Source organism: Metarhizium brunneum, chromosome 6 (assembly GCF_013426205.1).
Source record: "Metarhizium brunneum chromosome 6, complete sequence".
NCBI lineage: Eukaryota > Fungi > Ascomycota > Sordariomycetes > Hypocreales > Clavicipitaceae > Metarhizium > Metarhizium brunneum.
Window position 1 is genome coordinate 3957142 of NC_089427.1, and position 20120 is coordinate 3977261.

A 20120-nucleotide genomic window follows, 5' to 3' on the forward strand; every position below is an offset into this window, starting at 1 on the left:
ACAATGTGTAGCAAGATGATCTAGATGTAGCAATACATTTGTGGGAATTGTTGGAGGCGTCTCAGATTTGGTGACTTGCTCAGCTGGTTCTAGACCAATGGTCAACTACCTGACTTGTCGCTCAATGGTGGCCACGCCTTGAAGCCAACGCACCAACGTTCCCAATATTCGTTTACTACTATTGGCTTTGGGTAGGCCATCTACGCGTGTGGCGGCACCTGTGGTTCAGCTGCTATGTAGACGAAGCGCGTACAAGATGGAAATTATAAAGTTAGACACATACGCTGTGACAATTCGCAGATCAACCCATCGCGGATTGGGAGCATATTACTTCTTACCCGCGTACCAGACAGCAACGAAATGGTTTCGTCGCGACGCTATGCCCTCGTCGCACTCGTCGTATCGCGCAAGCATCCTCTGGCCAGCGCCAGATCCATGCTCCAACCGACCACGGAGCCACAACCACCAGAAACATATCAAGCCGGACCTAGCCCGACGATCGCTGCTGTCCCTCATGACCATCTAGCAATATTCGGACGCGCGACGACTTCGGCAGCAGAGCTTCACACGTGCGGATATCTATATGGCGACGCCAGTACGTGGTGGTTTTTCGGTCAAGACTCTCACGCGTGTCTTGAGTCCTTGAGCTAACCTTGACATGTTCCCAGACCAGGCATTTACTTGCGGAGGCTCCTATTTCTGCGCTACCTATTCGCAATACAAGGCTTTCGGCTGCTGTACAACGACAAGTCCATGCAAATTCCCGACAACTTGTCTCCCCCTAGAATCTTCGGCAGCAGCAAGCGGCGCCGACTTGAGTTATACCCTATACTGGTAAGAACATGGCATCAACGATACACCCTGCCATGAGAGTAATGTGAAATTGCTAAATGCTCTGAGAACATAGCTCCAACACAGCAAGCCCCTTTTGTGCAATCGTTCAATACGCAGACTCGTCGTTCCTCGGATACACCTTTCAGAGGTGTGCGACTGCCGCGACAACTTTTCCCATCTACTATCATGCTACTGAGACAGCCAGCAGTGGCACGACAACTAATGGCTACACTCTAACCACCAGCAGCACCACGTCGACCAGTACAACGACGACGACGACGCCGCCGCCGCCGCCACCACCACCGCCAAACTCATCGTCAACGCCAGTGGGCGCCATTGTAGGAGGCGTCATCGGAGGAGTCGGTAAGCGGGGACCTGCCTGCACATTGAACGAGTGAAGCTGACCTTTGCAGCTGGCTTGGCGATTCTCGGCTCAGCCTTCATGCTCCTTCGTCGGCGGCGAAAGAAGCGGGCTTTCAGTCCTACCCAGCAGCCGTTTGTCTCGGAGTATTCATACGCCAGTGGTTATCCAGTCTCCAGCGTAACAGAGAGCGTCGCTTCCACGCCGTTTCAAGCGCCGGGGCCGGCTTACTCTCCTAGCAGTGTTGGCCACGCCCACGATGGGCAGCACTGGTCTCAGGTTCACGAGATGCCCACTGGGCCGCCTGAGAGGGAGGCACACGAGTTGGCCACATGAAAAAAGGGAGCTGTCAGAGGGAACATTATGTGCCGCGGCCCAAGTGCGGCTCGGCATGCACGATCGCGCACGAACTAAGCCGCCACAAACGATAGACTGGCTTGGCCGTGAGCGATGCAGCAGGTTTTGAGGGGGTGAAGCCCTGGTGGTGATGCCATCGGCTATGTGCTAAAACCAGGCGTTGTATCGATCCTTGAACGACGAGCTGTAGCTGCTGCCTTTGATCATGCCTTGATGTCGCATCGAGGATCCCGTGCTTGGTATTAAAACACCGAATCTTGATGGCGGGGGAATCTACGGAGTAGCCATGGTAGTAATTACGAATATTCAATTCCGACCAGTGGCCAAGTTGTGGCTGTTTATCTGGTACGTTGATGCGGTGGAGTTTGGTGGCGTTGACTGTTGGCATTTTGTTACTCTACTCGGTTGATTGCTCAAGTTTATCCCTGTCATCAGCTCACAAAGAACTCGAGGATTTCTGTTACCATTTGGCTTGGAGACAGAAGGGAGACTATGAAGGTACAACAGCGCGGTACATGTCTACAGGGCAGAATCGACTATGAGGCCTCGCTAGCCGAGTTAACCAGCGAGGCTCGGGTAAAAAATGCCCACGACAACACTTTAAAAATAGAGTTGGCAAACTCGCCCAGCTGAAAAGGAGAGACACTGGTAAAAGTCAATTGCAACAAGACAGCATTCATTGCTGCGCGGCGCGCTGGCACAACACCACGCACATCGAGGCAAAACACCTACCAGGACATCATCAGCCGCCGTCGCAGAGAAAGAAGAATGAGCCGTGTTCTTGTGCCGCACACGGCCTCGAGTGTCATGATACACGGCGGATGTAGACGGCTCGACATGCAAGAATCGACATGGCAGAAAAATGAGGGTTAACTGGGTTGATATCCTCGCTGTGGAGCTACAAGCCACTGACGCCCTCAACTTTCAACTCATACATTGGTAACCAAAAGCTGAAAGCCTCAGTGGGCAACAATACTGGGACCATGCCAACAGCCTTTAGCCTGACGCCTCTCGATCGGCCACAATGCCGAGTAAGGAGTCTCGATGCCGTACTGTTTTGATGTGGCGGAAACTCTGGTCACACAAACGGTCAGCCCAGCCCTGGAGATGCGCGCAAGGCTGCCCCGAATGCAGTACTAGATGAACTGATAGAGAGCATCAGCCAGAGCAGCATCGTGCTGTGTGTTCTAGAGCGCACTCTGCTCCAGGACGCAGCAGAGTTCTGTGTCCCTGCAGCAGGCGGCATCGGGCCTGACGCGCGTGTTGTAACTTGTCGTTATTGAACACTTGTCGAATCAACTCCAACGTCCGTCTCCCACCCCAAGCCCAGACTTGCAAGTGTGTAACTATTCCGACGGTTTCCTGATGGGAATTCTACGGCTGAACTTGTACGTCTCGAGAATGCCGCGAGGCGAAGAGCTTGTGCTAAACACCACGAGTGCTCAGCTTTAGATAAATAGAGTTGGTGACGCCGCTTGCGACATGCTGCGCAGGTACTTTCTCATTGACAAGGTCGATGATGGCCGGAGACTGCGTGGTAGTGTGGCACGGTAGTTTGTCATATCGCACGGGGCTGCGAGTAGATGACCCGGCATCGAAACTATAGCCTTCGCAAAGACGAACAAAATATAATGGCCCCAACATTTCCTACAAATGCCAACGAATACCACGTCTTGGTCTAAACTGGACTCTTCTTCATTCAAATGCCTAATTCGCCATGTAAATGCAGCCAGCTACCCGATAAACTCGGCAAACTTGCTCCATTCCTCATCCTCCTCGAGTCGTTGCCAGTCCTCGTCCCTGACGCACATGCCCACCGCCATCTCACCACGCGGAGACTTGGGCATAATGTACATCAAGCTCTCAACAGGGAGGAAGCCCGGTCGGCGCACTGCCTCGGGCCGTCCCAGCCCAAGATTAAAGTCCAGGTCGTAAAGATCAACGCCAGCCCATGAGCTGAGCATGACGCCCGACGAAGCATCCACACACACAGTGATGACGACCTGGCTTTTATCTTTGCAGCGGCTGAGAAACGTCGCGAGGGCGCGGGTGTTATATGCCACGTCTACAACGCTGGAGTCGAGCTGTTTGCGAAGATCAGATGCCACGGAGCCCAGCGACTGTGCACCCACTGCTCCCACCGACGACCGGTTGTACGTCATGTTGGTGAGGGCCCCTGGATACGTGGCCGGTAGGCCCAGCCGTGAGCGTACATCGATGGCCCGCGCAAAGGTGGTACTTGCCTCGGCGGGGAGGCGGTTTGCGCGGGCTCGGGAGAGGCATGTCCAGATGAATGCGCAGACGGCGTCGTCGGTGGACACAAAGGCCGAGTTAGCGGGCTTGGTGGCCGTCGCCTCGGATTTGAGGCCTTTCAGCGACGCCGGGGGAAAATTGACGTAGCTCCAAGATAATCTGGGAGGTGTGCCTGGAGACGTTGTGCTCTCCTCGGATCCTGCAACGGGCGGTTTCCGCAGCTGATGCTCAATCTCGGCTCCGGGCTCCCACGAGGCGTCGAGGAGTTGAACACTTTGGCTCTTGTCCATGTTGCCGACTGCCAGTTCCTCTTGTGAAAAGGCATCGCCGTGGCAAGCTCGTGACAGCCACTTGATGATGTTGTTCTGCCCGACCATGTCCATGGCATTGTGTTGTCCGACCATGGTCAAGACCAAGCCGCCTTGGATGAAGTTTGCCTGGACGGCAAAAACCGGCCCATGGTCGTCAACTAGGCCGATGGGCATTCCGGGCATGTTGATGGTCATGCATGGAGCAATGGCGCTCTCGTCCAGCATGCGAAAGGGAAACCTGGCTTGCCGCATCGCGGCCATGGTTGGTGCTGAGGCGTCGTCGCGCAAATCCTTGACGACGAGCGGGATCTTGTCGGTAGGTATGATCCTGTAAGTGCCCGTGACACCTTCGCTGGCCCCTTCGTTGATGACATGGCCTGCGAGCCATGGAAAGCTCTCTGCTAATCTTTCGAGTCCGTTTCTAAGAGTATTGATGATGTGACCGTGGACCTCGGGACCGGTGACGGCGTAGATGGATGCTATCTGGGTGTATAATTTGTGCAGGGATGGTTGGTTACCCAGCACGTCAAGGAGATTGCTGTCTAGCATTTTGTTTCCTGGTATCATAATGTGGAGGTACTGCGTAGAGAGAATTACGCTGCTTTGGATGGGGTTTTTGGTTCCTTTACAATGTCGGTCGTTGGGTTTGATGTTGTGCAGTAAGCTGCATGTGCATGTGACCGGTGATCGTCGCTAAAGGTGAGAATTGACCTATTCCAGGCAAGCTTCGGCGGGTCCTTTGTCGAACATACTTTGAAGTCTGTTGCATAGGCAGCTAGGATCAAACGGTATTAGTTTAAATGATTCACTGTGATTCATACTTGCTCATAACGGACCAATAGCTAGTTTGGTTGCAGTTGACATTTGACAGCGCGGCTTTAATCAGTTGGGACTCGATGGATGGACGGTTGTGTCTCCCGTAGATCGAACACAGCCATTGATTCCTTTGGTTGAGTCATGCCTGCGATGACGACTCACGAGTTCCCTAGAAGTAAGGGTTGGGCTAATTGTCCCAATGCTATGAATCCCGCCGACACTACTTGAAGATGCGAGCAAATTTTGACAATCGCGAAGCTGTGAGTTTTGCAAAAAGAACATTTACCGCGCCTGTTTCTACCATATTTCATGGCCTTGGCAACACATGTGGGCTGCGTTTTCAATTGTCAAAGTAGCATCGAGTTCCTCCCTTTCCATCACCATGCGTCTTACTTCCTCAAATATCGACGGTGGGCGCTCAAATATGCCTTGTGCCATATTGATCTCACATTTCAACGGTGGCATCGCCAGCAACAGACCTCCCTGGCTAAGATGATATCGTGCCTTGACCGTGGCTTGTGTAGTCAGCCAGTATTGATGAACCGTCTCGTACAATTACGGACGTACAAGGAACTCATGGACAGACCATGAAAAAAAAAGGATCCTGCACAATTCGATTGAGAATAAGCACAAAAAGAACGCAAAATTATCGTGACTACAGGAGCGACGCCAAGTTTTGTCCTGAAAACTACATATGTAGCACTTGCAACACACGATTAGACTCGGCAATTTCTGGGCCCAGAAGACCAGCAACTCGTCACGACGAACAAACGTCCGTGGGGAATAATTTCACCAGTCGGCAACGCACGAGATGTGGAATTTACTGAGATGGTAAGAGTTGCCTTATGCCTAGTGCATATTGATTCAAGATGTTTACTTGGCACAAGAATGGAGCAACTCCTCAACCCATCTGGCGCTAAAGTCAAACATGCGCAGAGTTCTGTGAGAAATTGATGAATTTTTGTCATATGGAGGAACATGGTTTGAGTGTTTAAAGCGACAATTCATTGGGAACATGCTCCCACCAGATGCGCCTTTCGCCTCATAGTTCGTAGCAAGTCAGAACACTTGGCCCCAACTTCCACCAAACGATGCGAATTCAATGACAGCACTGGAAGGCTAATTGGCCCTTGGCATGTAGAAAGATCGAACACACCTTTTGATAATTGCCTCCCATACTTGGCCAACTAGTCAATTGTAGTCACCCATTCAAGAGACCTGGGTCGGGCACAATCATGTCAACCTGCCTCTACAAAACCTCCACTTCTCTCGGTTATACTACCGTAGTCTTGCAAGTGTAACCCACCTCTTCGGCAGGGCGGCAAGTGCCGTTTGAGTCTAAACTCTATTTGCTCAAGCTGTCAAGTTGCATTGTATCAAGGGCCCTTCCATACTTTGAACCAACCACAAACAGAGTAAATACGGCTGCGGCGCAAGACTCTCAACCGAGCCAGATATCCGAGCTACAATCGAGGTTGTAACGGACGCAGGATTTGGAAAGTAGCAGTCTAGAAAGACCAATCCAGAGAACTTGGTCCATGGAAAGTCTGTCTGGGCCACCCCAGCTCAGCAATCCAGAACACATCGTCTCGTGCTCTCGGCAACAGGACCAGATGTGATGATTCATTTTCATATGGCGCGGACGTGCTTTAGTTTTGGCGATCCGCGGACTGGCCTGTGCTAAAGCTGAAAGCTCATGTCTCACCCAACCTGTGCCAACACAACCAGAGCGAAGGCGGCCACCCGTGCCCCACGAATGTTGATCACACTGATCCTCGTGCATATGACCAGCTCAATAAGCAGGCGGCACTATCCAGCTGGCTAAAAGAGACAAGTTGCCCGCATCTGGGCGTATAGAAAATCCAGGTAGACCTACACCACTCGCTGCACCAGTCGCACAGGTGACACTTGCACCACCGTCGTTGTGCATACCAAGTGAGATTAGGAGGGGGCATAAATCTGCCTCTATACGGGGAACACTGCGCTCAGCTACATTCTGAGCCGATAAAGTTTGCGCGACTGACTGGACCTGCAACACCGTGTCATCGACTCGGGGCCGATCCAGGCTTGCGCTTCAAAAATTCTAGACCCCTTCCATGCTGCTCCACTACATCTTGTTATTGAGCATTGTGTGGGCGTCAAGTTGAGAATCACGCGCAAAGTCGCATCCCATGTGGGTGGTGATGTTCCTCGAGACCAATGCGCGTGGCTGCTGTCACAGCTCGCACACTCATCGAATGGGCTCATGCCATTGTCTATGTAGCCGAGCTTCCCGAAAAAAAGTATTTTGTTGTAAATGCAACGATTTGGCATTTGCCATTTTAGCCCGGGTATGGAATAATATCTTCATCGTTCTAGACCTGAGGCGTACGGCAGAGCATGCGCATATCCGGGCCTTATCAACGAGCATGTACCCTGTGCAACCAGAATAAACATAGCCCGTGCAGACTTGGAATATTTTCAAAGTTTTTAAAGAAAATCCTTGCGACATGTCTTCTCCTGCCACACGACAAGTTACGTACGAGTCCACCACCACCGACTCCTCGCCAGAAAAGCGGACGCCTTCTCATTCAAAATGGAGCTTTGGGGTTCTCAATGACAAGACAACGATAGAAGTTCCAGGCATGTATACCCGATTGCACATGTTTAGTATAACGACGGACATCAACCAAGATGCGACAATGCTGACTCTGAACACGCAGGTTCTGTGCTGCTTCTTGCCGCGGACCGCAACGAACCTCTCGGTCTACGAAACATCCACGCGCGAACGTCGCATTCGTCTATCCCGGCTGGATTCCCTGTAGATCCCGATAGACACTCCATCAGACGGCAGGCTCCGGAAAAGAAACGGACCCAGGATGGTACTATCATCCTTGATCCGCAGCCCGACGAGTCGGCAAATGACCCCCTCAACTGGCCCGGATGGAGGCGGGACTCTGCCTTATTATCCCTGGGCTTCTACTGCATGATTGGAGGCGGAATAGGATCCTTCATGGCCCCCGGATTCACCGACATTGCCCAAGACTACCATGTCAATGTGGAAGCCGTCTCATTAGTAGTCGGTCTCTACATGGCAGGCCTTGGCGTCGGATCAGTGGTTGCGTCTCCAACCGCCATTCTCTTCGGCAAAAGACCCGTCTACCTTGCGAGCGCCGTCGTCTTCATCGGCACTTGCATTTGGGCCGGGCTGTCCCCTTCCTTTCCGTCGCTCGTCGTTGCTCGCATCGTCCAAGGCATTTCCCTGAGCCCCATTGAGTGCCTACCATCCGCGACCATTGCCGAGATCTTCTTCCTCCACGAGCGAGCGTACCGTATTGGAATATACACGCTGCTGCTTCTTGGGGGCAAAAACTTAATTCCCCTCGTGAGCTCTGCCATCATTGAGCGATTTGGGTGGCGCTGGATATTCTTGTTTGTGAAACCAGGTATTTTGACCCTGTCAGGTCTTGAACTAGGAGCTAACGGCGTATAGTATCGTGGCCATTGTGGCATGCTTAAGTTTCATGTTGCTGGTGCTGTTTGTGCCAGAGACCTTTTGGGATCGGACACCAACACGGGGTCTTTTGAAGCGGCCAAGTTTTTTCCGCCACTTCTCGTCGCGAAGGAGTATTCCTCCTCCGGAGCCTCCGGGAGCAATAATTCCAAGGGCGATGCCGCCCGCTGGCCAAGAAAATGCCGCTACTGCTTTGGGTGTCGGGCAAGGAAAAGAAGAAGACGGCAGACAGTCGGAGACGCCCGTCGGCCCTGTCGGCGGAACAACGACAACCATGACGCCTGACGAAATACAGCCGGTTGTGAATCAACCAGGAGAGCATGGCAGCCAACGGGATGGACCTGGCCAGAGTGTTGAAACTAGCAAAGTCGACTGCGTGAAATCATCCAATATTGATTCGGAACGGGGTCAAGTTTCAACAGGCATGGCCCCGGCCACCCAAGCATACACGCATAGACTTCGCCAAGAACCTGCAGAGTCTTTCGGACAACAACTCAGGCCATATCACGGCCGACTAAACAAGGACAAGTGGCTCAAGGTCATGGTGCGCCCCTTTATTCTCTTTGCATACCCATCCGTGCTGTGGTCCGCGGCCGTCTATTCATGCTCCATCGGTTGGCTCATGGTTATATGCGAAATCATGGCCATTATTTACCGTGACCCAACATCGTACAACTTTACTTCATTGCAGACAGGCCTCGTCTACATCTCTCCGTTCATAGGTGGTATTCTAGGAACTGCTGTAGCTGGCAGGGTGAGCGACATAGTGGTCCGAGCCATGTCGTCGCGCAACGGTGGGTTATATGAGCCCGAGTTCCGCCTCGTCATGGCAATCCCCATTACACTGGCTACGTGCACTGGACTCATGGGCTTTGGATGGTCAGCAGAGGAAAAGGACCACTGGATAGTTCCCACCATCTTCTTTGGCGTCCTCTCCTTTGGCTGCTCGCTGGGCTCAACAACGTCTATTACCTTTTGTGTGGACAGCTATCGTCAATATGCTGGCGAGGCACTCGTGACGCTAAACTTTGCCAAGAATATCTTCCATGGATTGGTGTTTGGTTTATTTGTCTCCCATTGGATGGTCGATGAGGGTCCGAAAAAGGTTTTCATGTGGCTGGGGATCATTCAGCTTGTCGTGCAGATTACCACGATACCCATGTTTATATTCGGCAAGCGAGCCAGGCTGTGGACGGTGAGAAAGAATTTTATGGAGAAATTCTAGATTTGGTTCCTGTCTTTCATGACAGATGACTGGAGCATTAGCACTCTTGTCAGGCCATTCTTGTTCTCCATGATAATATTATCTCGATTATAGTGTGAGTGTTGTCTCATTGTCTCAGATTAGTGTTGAGGTTTTCATGTTATTAGTATATCGGCACATCCCTATACGTTCTATATTCTTGGTTGAGGAGCTTGCCTCTGGACGAACTGGCCAAGATGGGGCCTAACATACCCTACGATGCACCATAGTTGTTGTGTATAAGCAACCGAAAACTGGTTACATAGATGCAATATTATCCATCCAACCTAGCGTGTTAATTTCCCGCGCCTGGCATCGTCCAAGCTCCCAAGTCCAATTCAACCTTGAATTAAATCACAGCTACCAGATTATACTTGTGAACTAGGAGATATACACTAATATAGTATAATAGAAAGCGTGAGGGACAGGTACCAGAAGTGGTCAAATACTTTTTGCCTCCGACTGTAGTTGGTTGTGGCCTGCAACAAATATCCTTGATTCAACGAATTCTACTCTGTCTTGAGGAGATTCATTGGAGCCTAGGGGGTGTCCTCCAAGGTGAGGAGGGATATAATTTGGAAATCTGAGTACAGACTCATGTATTGTAAATCACACCAAGCCAACAACATACATCATTTTGTGACGTATCAAAATTGTCGCTATTGTCTATGTACTAAAAGCTAGCTGTAACGGTTGAATGTGTCGAAAGCAAATACCATGGACGCAACAAGCATCATGACTTTCTATACATTACAGTCATGAGTATAAATACCCGTTCATTCCCATACCAACCCTCGTCTAGGCCGAACCACGGAAGAACATTCACTGTAAAAGTCTTTACCAACCTCTCAAGCTTTGAAAGCCCTCCAAAATTCCTGAAGAGCCAAATACCAAAAAGAAAAGGGACTGGTACTGTTGCGTTTGTAAGTTCACTGCTAAATATGGCAATATACCCAAGCTAATCGTACACAGCCCCCCCTACCTTCGGTGTTCAGATAAAGAATGATGGTTTCGATAACGAGTATAGGATATGCTCGCATGCAAAATGTGCTGGATGCCTCTAGTTGGTCTGTTACTGCAGCATTAGCCATACTTCGACTGAAAAAGATCGGTATATCTTGGCATATCAACTCAGATACTAGGTAATCTAGCAAATCTATAGGCGATAGTCAAGGATATATACCACAATTTCTGGAAAATAAGATGGATGTGTCAAATTGTTTTCATTTATGATCACGACTACCTTGTTTGTCTTTTATTTAGCCTTCCATTCCCAAAATCACGATTATTTATACGAACAAAGTACGGGCTCATGGAGCCTGTCAATGTCAAGTCGCTCATTCAAGGCAACAGCTATATCACCCCACACACGCAGTAGTATGCCAACGGGTGTGATGTTTTGAACGATTTTACTGCCTGTGTAGGAAATCAAGAGTCGTACATTTAATTTAGGCCGGGGAGATATAATAGCCTGGATGTCGCAAATAATCCATGATCTTCGATAGATCACATAAAGCAAAATGTTAGTAAACCAACCTGTGTTCTTGGAAACATCTGCGAGTTAGGGGCTAGGACCTCACAAGTTTAGTAAAAATAGTACAAGGACACGAACTAATAAAGCGGCCTCTTGCAAATGTTGTGTCGGTAATTTTTAACTCACTTTGCTCAGTGCCTACGTGACGAGGAGAGATTACGTGGTCGTGTAGTCCGCGTGGAGATGAATAGATCTTGCCCTCACGTGAACCCATGCATTTAAACCTTGCTCGTATTTAATCTATTACACGGAAGTCACGTTGCCATAAGGCACGGGCCAAACCTTGAACCCGACGATAGTTACACAAGGGCTCGAGACCTAGTTGAGGCCTTAGGCTTCCGGGCTCGCTTGCTCACCGCTATTTAATATAAATAAGGGTAATCTGCACTTAAGGCCTGAAGAAGAACTAAGGACCTTTAATATTAAAATGAATTATTAGCTGAATACGATATTGTTCCAAGTCCTCAATCACAAGCCCTGGTCACATAAATTGGCCTTGCCCCGTTGATTTCTACGAGTATCTTTTTGGGCTGCTTTACGATCTTGGACCTTAGCTCAACATGCCTCCCTTCAATGGCGATTCTAACTATGGCTCAACGCCTCTTGCTATGTTAGACGAAGGGATAAGAATGGCGATTCGCAACCCTCTCCAAAGACTACACAAGCAAGAACTGCCTACATGGTATCCGGATATAGAAGCGGCTCTGATAAAGCTCATCCAGCTGGGAACGAAGATTTCCCAATACTCTCAAGCATTTGACCCTAGGCGAAAACTGATTGCACTAGCCGATACCATCTCTCCTTTTAGCTCTATATATTCGGTTATTAATACCCAGCTTATTCTTAATACCCGACAATCTATTACCTCACGTGTTGATCGTGGAAATTTAAGTCTTGTCCTTGCTTTGGTAGACGGATGGTTAAGGTCGTGTGAGGAATATATTCGGAAAGAACCCAGTGTACGCGTCTATAGCGATAGCTTGGCCTTTGAGGACACCCATAAAGAGCTCATCACAGCCGCAACACAGCACACTGCCTACAGATTACACGTTCCAGATGATTTACTTCGCCTATTTGACAGCTTAGGCCTTATCAAAGGTCTTGATTCTTAATCCCGAAATAGTGAGATCTACCAGTCGACGTCTGAGCCGGGCTGCTCAGGCGACGAGCTGAGATACGAGACCGACTCTTCAGTGGCTGCACTTTCCAAGACGCGAAGGATCTGTAAAGAGGTAGCTGGTATGGTGGGTGTCGGCACAATGAAGAAATTGTTACCAGATTCAAGCCGACGAGAATTCATTTATATGGACGGCACCATGAAGTATGAACGTGCCCATCTCAGCCATGAAATGAAGCGATATTGAACAAGAGGCCGGAATGGCTTGGATACGTTGAAGAAGAAGGCCGTCTACAGGCCAAGAGTGGCCTGGATATCAAGTTATACATGGCTCGTGGGTTTATTTTATGAGTATTATTAGAGGACAATAGTGGGTGGAGTAGGCTTTTATACCGTCACGATTCAAATTACTTGTTATTCTGTTCGGATGTGGTAGTCCTGAATTTGGGCATTCGTAGACAAAAATGACTGATAAAATTACGCCCTGGATTAGGATCGTGATAACAGCCCCTATAAATAGATCGGCAATCTTTTGCTGGGAAACCTATTCTAGACGATGGCGCAGCACGCAACTGCCAGACTTTCCCATTCTTGAAGGGTTGAGAATCAGTCCTAATAAATACATTCGGGACTCATTACCTAACAAAGAAAGACTGGGGGGTAGTGTTGAACATGAGATAGCATCATGCGTAGACTCCAGCCTGCACTATTCATAAATAGCTTACCCTGCCAGCATCTCTAGGCTACAGAATCACGACATGTTCTGTGCTCTTGGGGCATAAATTGCTGGTTGCCCATCTTTACCTACGTCTTGAGCTAGGAAAAGTGCTGGTGTCCGGCATCGACTCTGTGGGGACTCGGTGTCTACGCCTGCAGCTGATGGTTGTTGGTTGTTGGCTGATGTGACAAGGGCAGGGTTAATAGGCTTGAAACGGTTGGTTCAAAATTTAATTCAATACGCAACATTGCGGTATCAAAGGCCCTTGGTTTTCTCAGAGATCTTGGAGGATTAGAGGTCTATAAATACCAGAAGTCGGCGAGTCCTAATATGCTGACAGAAAATGGGCATCTTATTACAAACTTATAGGGGAAATACAAGACAAAAAAATGCTTTAACAACAAGTCTTATAACGTGACACTATTATGTTCAACACTGCGAAGACTACTACACCTAGTCTAGAACAGGAATGGTTGACTTCCCATCGTTGCTTTTATTTTGAATCTAAGCTGAGCCCTAAAAATATATTTCTCATCTAAAGATCTTTCTTAGCACATCGAGCAAGGTTGACCAGATCCCCTACAGGCAACTTCTCTTGTTCTTTGCACACCTTCGCGTTGGCTACGCACTGATCTAGTCGTGTCTTTTGGTCCGCGCATATTTGTATTCTGTCGATGCATTCAAGGTGCTCTAACACCGGTGCGTCAGGGCTCAGTTCACGAGCGTGGCAGAACAGTAAGGCGTTGAAGCACTGCATCACGTCGTTTTCAGGGCGTGTGCAGTGCTTCACAGCAGCAAGCCTAGAGCTAGGCCTAGAACCAAGGTTGTCGTTGATCCAGTTGATGTAGCTGCCAACTCTGGTAAACACGGTGGGAGTCTTGTTGCAAAGATCGTCTTCGTATCTGTCGCTGATGCTCCATGACACGACACCAAGCAACTCCCTTGTTTCCGGGTGGAAAAGAGGACCACCGCTGTCCCCCTTGCATGGATTCTTGCCTTGTCCACCAGCGCATACTATGGTATCTCTATCACCTACTTGCTGGTTCTTGTACTTGGCGGCACAGTCCTCGCGTGCGTGAATGTCAAGAACAACCTTGCTAAGTTTTTCAGCTAGGATGATGGGTTTCATTTCTCCATCTTTGGGAACAGTTGATTCCAGAGGGATTTGTGCGCCCCTGTCCTGCCAGTTAGCATATATACCAGACATGCTGCAGTGCTGAGCCATGGCACTTACCAGCCTGCAGCTATCCCGGTGGAATTGACCACGGCATCCCCGCCGGCCGGAGGAAGCCCGGCATAGTCAATATTGTCGTTCTTCTCAATCGGAGTTGATAATTTTAGGATGGCAATATCATTTTCTTCCCGACCGCCCGGTAAGTCCGCGCGTCTGCCACATTCATGCAACGGCAAGTCCGCTGGGCAATCACTGGGCGCGCCTGGTGTGTAATTGGGGTGCTTCTCGACAGATGCAACTGTTGCATTTACTCCCCCCGTCTTGGTGGACTGCGGCAATTATTAGCTCTGTGCTGCTTCATATTCCATCAGCTGCACCAAAGTACCAGACTGAAGGGGGGGTAGTATATTTACCACTGTTCCCGCTGTCACAGAGACAACTTGGATCTCGTCGTCGATAAGGCAATGAGCAGCCGTAAGAACTGTGGTGCTGTCTAACAGGCTGCCCCCGCAAACATGAGTCCCATTCTGATCACGAAGACTGACAATAAACTTGATTTCACCGGCCGGAACATCTTCACCGCCTACTATCCTCTTATCAATAGTTGCTGCTACTGCTAAAGTAGCAAAAAACGTGGGGGCTAGTGCAATAGCAGTAATGCGCACCATTGTATAGGGGAGTTCACAGTAGGGTGCTGAAGATGGGCATAGAAATGATGATAATGTATAATAGCGAAGACTGTTGTTTGCTATTGATAAACTGTAATGCAGTAATCTAAATGAATACCTTGCTGTATTTATAGAGAATAAAAGAAGCTCAAAAGGTCAGGCCCGCAAAAAACAAACGAGTATGAACGACTCATGAGTATAATCTATCTTATAGAATACTGAGGGGCTCGTGGAGCACCTATTCCGGGGGTTATCAACTAATCAGACAATAAGGTTAAATAGTGCCTTTTTAAGAATTAGCTCGTAATAGTTATACCAAGAACCCTGTTCGGTATGAAAGGCTATATTACTCCGTATACTTGACACCAGTAATGGGTCTGCTTGCCCTTCTTTTTGGAGGGCGCCTGCATATTAGGGCTAATATCGCTTGAAAGGGCTTTTGTTGAGCTTCGTGTGTAAACTTGCATAACCTGTAAATCTTAGTTTTCCTAAAAAATGCGTTCATATCTTTTTAGCTACCAAATGGCTCGTGCGGCCTCCTCTGCTAGACAATTTTTTCAGTGAGCGAGTCTCCACGAGCTGTTTGATAGCAAAAAAGATAGTATTTACTAGTAAAAATATTGAGTCAAGGAACCAGTTGACATGTACTGGTTTTGTTCGGTACGATTTGTGGGGCCCCTACTGCCCCGCGAGCCTCTCGGCATTTTATTAATTAATCTCCCGAATCCTTCCTTGTGCGGATATTGAATCCTAGCTCATAAGTTGCCGTGGAGTCCTGCGGGAATGGCACGATGTCGAACGAAAATGGATCAAGATACGTCACCCACCCTCAGGAATGGAGTTTTACTTTTGACCTAGTGTCTGGTGTGATTTCTGTCGCATGAGGGTTATAACGGTCCAGCGAGTATATTGACGGTTCTCACAAATATCCAAAGGTGAGGAAGAAGGAGAAGAAAGAACAAGAAAAGGAGAGCTCTTGAGCTCCTAACAGTAGTTGTACGTGGCGTAATTATCTCCCATGCTGAGTGTAACACGGAAATGGCCGGTTACACGAGGGCTACGGTCACGAGACCTAGGGCAAAGTCCCTCACTGACTTCTTGTATTTAAAGACCCCTTTGGTCAACGAGGCCTTAAGGAAAACCAAGAACCTTTGATACCAAAGACTATTATTAGATGAATTGAGTCATGTTGCTCCAAGCCTTTAGCCCTTGTCACACTGAGATATCCATCAACGCTAACATGACTCTTGGGGGGTGATATTGGGTCCAGTCGTCTAATTGCGATGATAACGACGGGGGGGTTGGTGCACTGTCTTCCGTCTCAGTGCCAGCATACCATAAACTTGACTCGTCGGAGCCCGAGCCTTGCTTCTGCGGAGTCTACAATTTCCTCTGTAGCTGCATAAGGACTTGGTTTCGTGTCTGAATGTCAAAGAGATGGCTTCACGTGTGATACTTGACAAAATTGAAGTGTCATGTCAAGCCACATGGGTAAGTGCCGGCAAAAGTTCTTGGATGTCAGTCATCTTGCCTATGACCAGACACTCTATCCGCCTGTTGAATTCGCAATGCACTGCCAATTTCTTGAAGCTATTGACCAGACGGGTGTCGCGTCAATAGAATATAGACCGGGACTGTCAAGCTGCTGGAAAGATTTCGGTGGGCCACCCTCAGCCCGCCATACGAGTCAAGTCTGGTCTGGTCCGGTCTGGTCAAGCCCATTTGATCTCGGCCTGTATACACCCGAGACTGGAACCAGACTCAGCTCGAGGCGCCCGCGCAGCCCTGTTCCGAGGCAGCTCCCCGGTGGACATGACCGACATTGGCGTCAATTCCACCTGCACGCGGAAGGACGGCCCAGTAGAGGTTCTCGGCCCAGACACCCTTATAGATGGGAGAATTTGATGGCTTGACTGGAAGCCAGATGGAGTTGTCGTTCGCTTCGATCAGCATTTGTGATTTCGCTGAATGCCATGTGCTCGTGGCGAGGGCGTGGCATATACAAAGAGGACAAATTGGGCGTTTGGAGCAGTCATGCCGCTGCCTCCTGTAAAACAATGATAGCTGTCGAGTAATTTTTCAGCGCATGGGTTTGCGTAACGTCACGGGGCGTAGAAGTTAGAAATAGAGGAGAATATAGTTCCACCGCTGGGTCTCGATCTTGTAAAGGACGCAGTTACATTACATGCCACCCAAGGCCGAGACATGTCCTCCAATACATCCTACCAAATCGCTATATTCGCAGTCTTATATGGGCCAGCTAATGCTTTGCTTGAATATTCAAGTTCTTAATTTTCTTAAAACATTAAGGCGTATATAAGCTTAAAAGCTTAAAGCTGCAAGTCCAATTTTTAGCTTTTGTATACTTATTATTAGGGTTACGGCCCGTGCCTTGATAGTAACGTCCGGTGACTTCCGTGTAAGTATAAGTGCCTTGCTTACCTATAGCTAGTAGTCGAGTAGGCTGTGGGCGACAAAGAAGCTGGAAAACGGCGTTTCAATAAAATCGCAGAATATTATGTCAATCCCCTCTCCGATCAAGCTTCGCTAGGTCCAAGTGTTACCATTTTCGATGACGCCGGGACCCAAGGCAAACACTAAAGGCAAACGGGCTACCACTGCTCAAGTTTTTCCATTTATGGATGCAGTAGTTTAAGAATTCTAGATGCGTTGTTGACAGCATAATGTTTACGAGAAGCATGGTCCCTGGGCGTTGCAGCATATTTATCTACCCGCTACCTGTCGCTGTTCTCTAGCCTAGGCGCCTTATCATTTGAATTCTTGCAATGGTCAACGGTATGATACGAGTCGGTGGAAGCGGGGCAAGTAACCGCTGTTTTACCAAATTCCGAGTTATAAACAAGGAAATACAATAGCACAGTCCTTGGTCTATGTGTTCCTGTCGAGTATTCTTAACTGTGAGCCACGCAATAAACCTCGTGGCATGATTCTATTCACTACTACTAATCCGAGTTATCCGAGAATTCCAGCTCGCTCTTCGCTGTAACAGGGACCGTTTCGGAACTGTACCCTATATATCTCTAATGGTAATTTATCGTTTTGTTACAGAGGGCTTGTTCCTCCTGTTGATATCTACTATGCTAGGCTGCTTTTATATGTCCGCTGGCCATTTATTTAATCTTGACATCGCACTATTATTATAGAATCTCGGAAAAAGCGGATAGCGAATCCTTTGGACTTGTTCGACACCTCGCAGGGATCTATGGTTCGCATTCGGCTATTCGGCAATTGTGGTATCCGGCATTTAGGTATTTCGGGTCCGGATTCTCGGATAAGTATATGAGACAGCGAATAGCAAAGTACATATTTTCCACCCTGGCACCTTGTACTTCAGGCAGTGTACTTTGAGCTTGCGTAGCACCTTTATGACGTATTACCTAGTAAAAACGTTATTGACAGTTACTGGCGTAAAATGTAACGTTTAGTAAAAGTACCATACTTTATGGCCTGACACATATTAGACTTGGAGTTATTCAAGGTGTCATGCTACATTCTTCCCGGTTGATCCGGCCACTTTTGGCCCACGATTATGGACAAGAAGTATCACAAACCTAGAATTTGCTTCGGACTTGGTTGGAATCGTGGTAATTCCGATTTTCGTGCTCCGACTCGAACTTGCCCTGGTCTTTGTAGCCCTGCTATAGCCCTACTGCTACGAAATCAGTACCCTTGTGTGTTGGTAGCTTAAGTGAGTCTGATATAGAACCTTGACGTGAGAATGAGTCCATTTCGAAGGCCAGAAAACAGCTCAAAATACTTGCCAAGTATCCACTGGACTTTTGTCGAGTATAAATAGGATGGGAGATGCTGTTCAACAAAGATCTTCATCTCAGACTCATTCTTCCTTGATTTCTTTACATTAAAACAAGTAATCCTCGCCAAAATGCAAGTTACCACTTTCCTCGTTACCGTCTTTGCTGGCCTGTGCTTGGCCACTCCAGTTGCACAGGACCCCAGCTCTACGTCTATCTTCGGACTCAATGATAACTGCCACCCATTTGTGAGTACCACCATCTTTGGCTACTTTTGAACGTATATCATGATGGCTAACATGTTACAAAGTCATGCCGAAGACTTCGTGGCTGCGTACTCGTCGACGAGGAGAAACAGTGCTTTTACTGCAACCCCGACCCTGGTTGTCAACTTAAGACGAACTAGTATCACTACACACGAACCCGATATGGTTTATACGCCGTTGGTGTGAGCTGGGGATACAAGAGGGGAGTGTCAAGATTGAGTTGTTTATTTGAGGTTATAGCGATTACCATATTGCTAGCTGCTCGAGTATTTGCATTCGTATTTAACCTTTGGTTATATAGAAAATTTACAATCTTTTGACTTATTCATCCTGTTCTTAACATGCTAGGTATTACTAATCTCCGGTAGGGTATAGTTTCCATTTCAAATGTCTTAATCAAACAGTTGAATTGTATACCAAATTAAGTCCTAAAAAGAAGCTGCCTTTTAACCGGGACGCTTTCCAAACAGGTTTGCATCAGCGTCTCACTTCCGGCGCTAAGTGCTGCTGGAAGATTACGGTCTGGTACAATAGTAAACCAGTGCTGCGCAATTACACACCACTGCGCCTTAATTCTAATATATATATACACAAATACATCAAGCATCGCAAGTACAAGACTCAGTAGCTTAATTAGAACCAAGGCAAAAAGCACATCGTAGACAGCGTTGCGGCTGAAAGGACCGACAGAGCATATACACGTTTCACATTGTACTGCTGCCGAATTAGAATGCAATAGCTACACGGCGCAGCTACTCAAATCAGGCAACGAGAGACTCTTCATTTGCTATTGACATGAAAGAGCACTTGGTGGACTCATACCAAGCGAAAAGCCTTACAGGCAGCAGTTGCTGTCGCCTCTCATGCATTCATACTGCTCTTGTTTTGAATGAGCGACTCGACCTTGACGTCCACGATTCCTCGAGATCTTAACATGAAATTCCCCTTGAAGACCCGATCGAATAACTAGTCCCCTCCCACACCCAATTACAAACACCCACAGTCTGGGCATTGAAACAGCCAGTTTGCGTGTTATACGGACAGTCACCCTGATTAAAATTTGTCAAAAGATTCTGGCCGTCGCCGCCAGCCGTAGTGACCATGAACGACTTGAATCCGGGGTTGCCGGGTGCGCACGTGTCGTCCCAGATATTACGGGTTCCGACGAACTGGGCGCAGTTGATGTCCGAGTAAAAATTGAC

At 48.5% G+C, this 20120-nt stretch overlaps 5 protein-coding genes across 5 annotated transcripts; 3 read left to right on the top strand and 2 right to left on the bottom strand.

Annotated features, from left to right (window-relative positions):
- Window positions 1-360: 360 nt before the first annotated feature.
- G6M90_00g105260 (uncharacterized protein) lies at window positions 361-1531 on the top strand (the record flags this gene model as incomplete). The annotated part of the gene is made up of 4 exons (XM_014686028.1): window positions 361-595; window positions 669-834; window positions 908-1197; window positions 1248-1531. The coding sequence occupies 4 exons, from the start codon at window positions 361-363 to the stop codon at window positions 1529-1531; spliced, it is 975 nt and encodes a 324-aa protein (XP_014541514.1).
- A 1754-nt stretch (window positions 1532-3285) lies between these two features.
- AYT1 (Trichothecene 3-O-acetyltransferase) lies at window positions 3286-4665 on the bottom strand (the record flags this gene model as incomplete). Its single annotated transcript, XM_014686029.1, has 1 exon — window positions 3286-4665. One exon carries the CDS (start codon window positions 4663-4665, stop codon window positions 3286-3288), a length of 1380 nt encoding a protein of 459 aa, XP_014541515.1.
- A 2756-nt stretch (window positions 4666-7421) lies between these two features.
- G6M90_00g105280 (uncharacterized protein) lies at window positions 7422-9650 on the top strand (the record flags this gene model as incomplete). Its single annotated transcript, XM_066131671.1, has 3 exons — window positions 7422-7581; window positions 7635-8343; window positions 8405-9650. 3 exons carry the CDS (start codon window positions 7422-7424, stop codon window positions 9648-9650), a joined length of 2115 nt encoding a protein of 704 aa, XP_065987577.1.
- A 2112-nt stretch (window positions 9651-11762) lies between these two features.
- G6M90_00g105290 (uncharacterized protein) lies at window positions 11763-12314 on the top strand (the record flags this gene model as incomplete). Its single annotated transcript, XM_066131672.1, has 1 exon — window positions 11763-12314. One exon carries the CDS (start codon window positions 11763-11765, stop codon window positions 12312-12314), a length of 552 nt encoding a protein of 183 aa, XP_065987701.1.
- Window positions 12315-13572: 1258 nt separating this feature from the next.
- On the bottom strand, window positions 13573-14879 carry TRYP_16 (Trypsin; the record flags this gene model as incomplete). Its single annotated transcript, XM_014686031.1, has 3 exons — window positions 13573-14212; window positions 14272-14540; window positions 14625-14879. 3 exons carry the CDS (start codon window positions 14877-14879, stop codon window positions 13573-13575), a joined length of 1164 nt encoding a protein of 387 aa, XP_014541517.1.
- Window positions 14880-20120: the final 5241 nt, after the last annotated feature.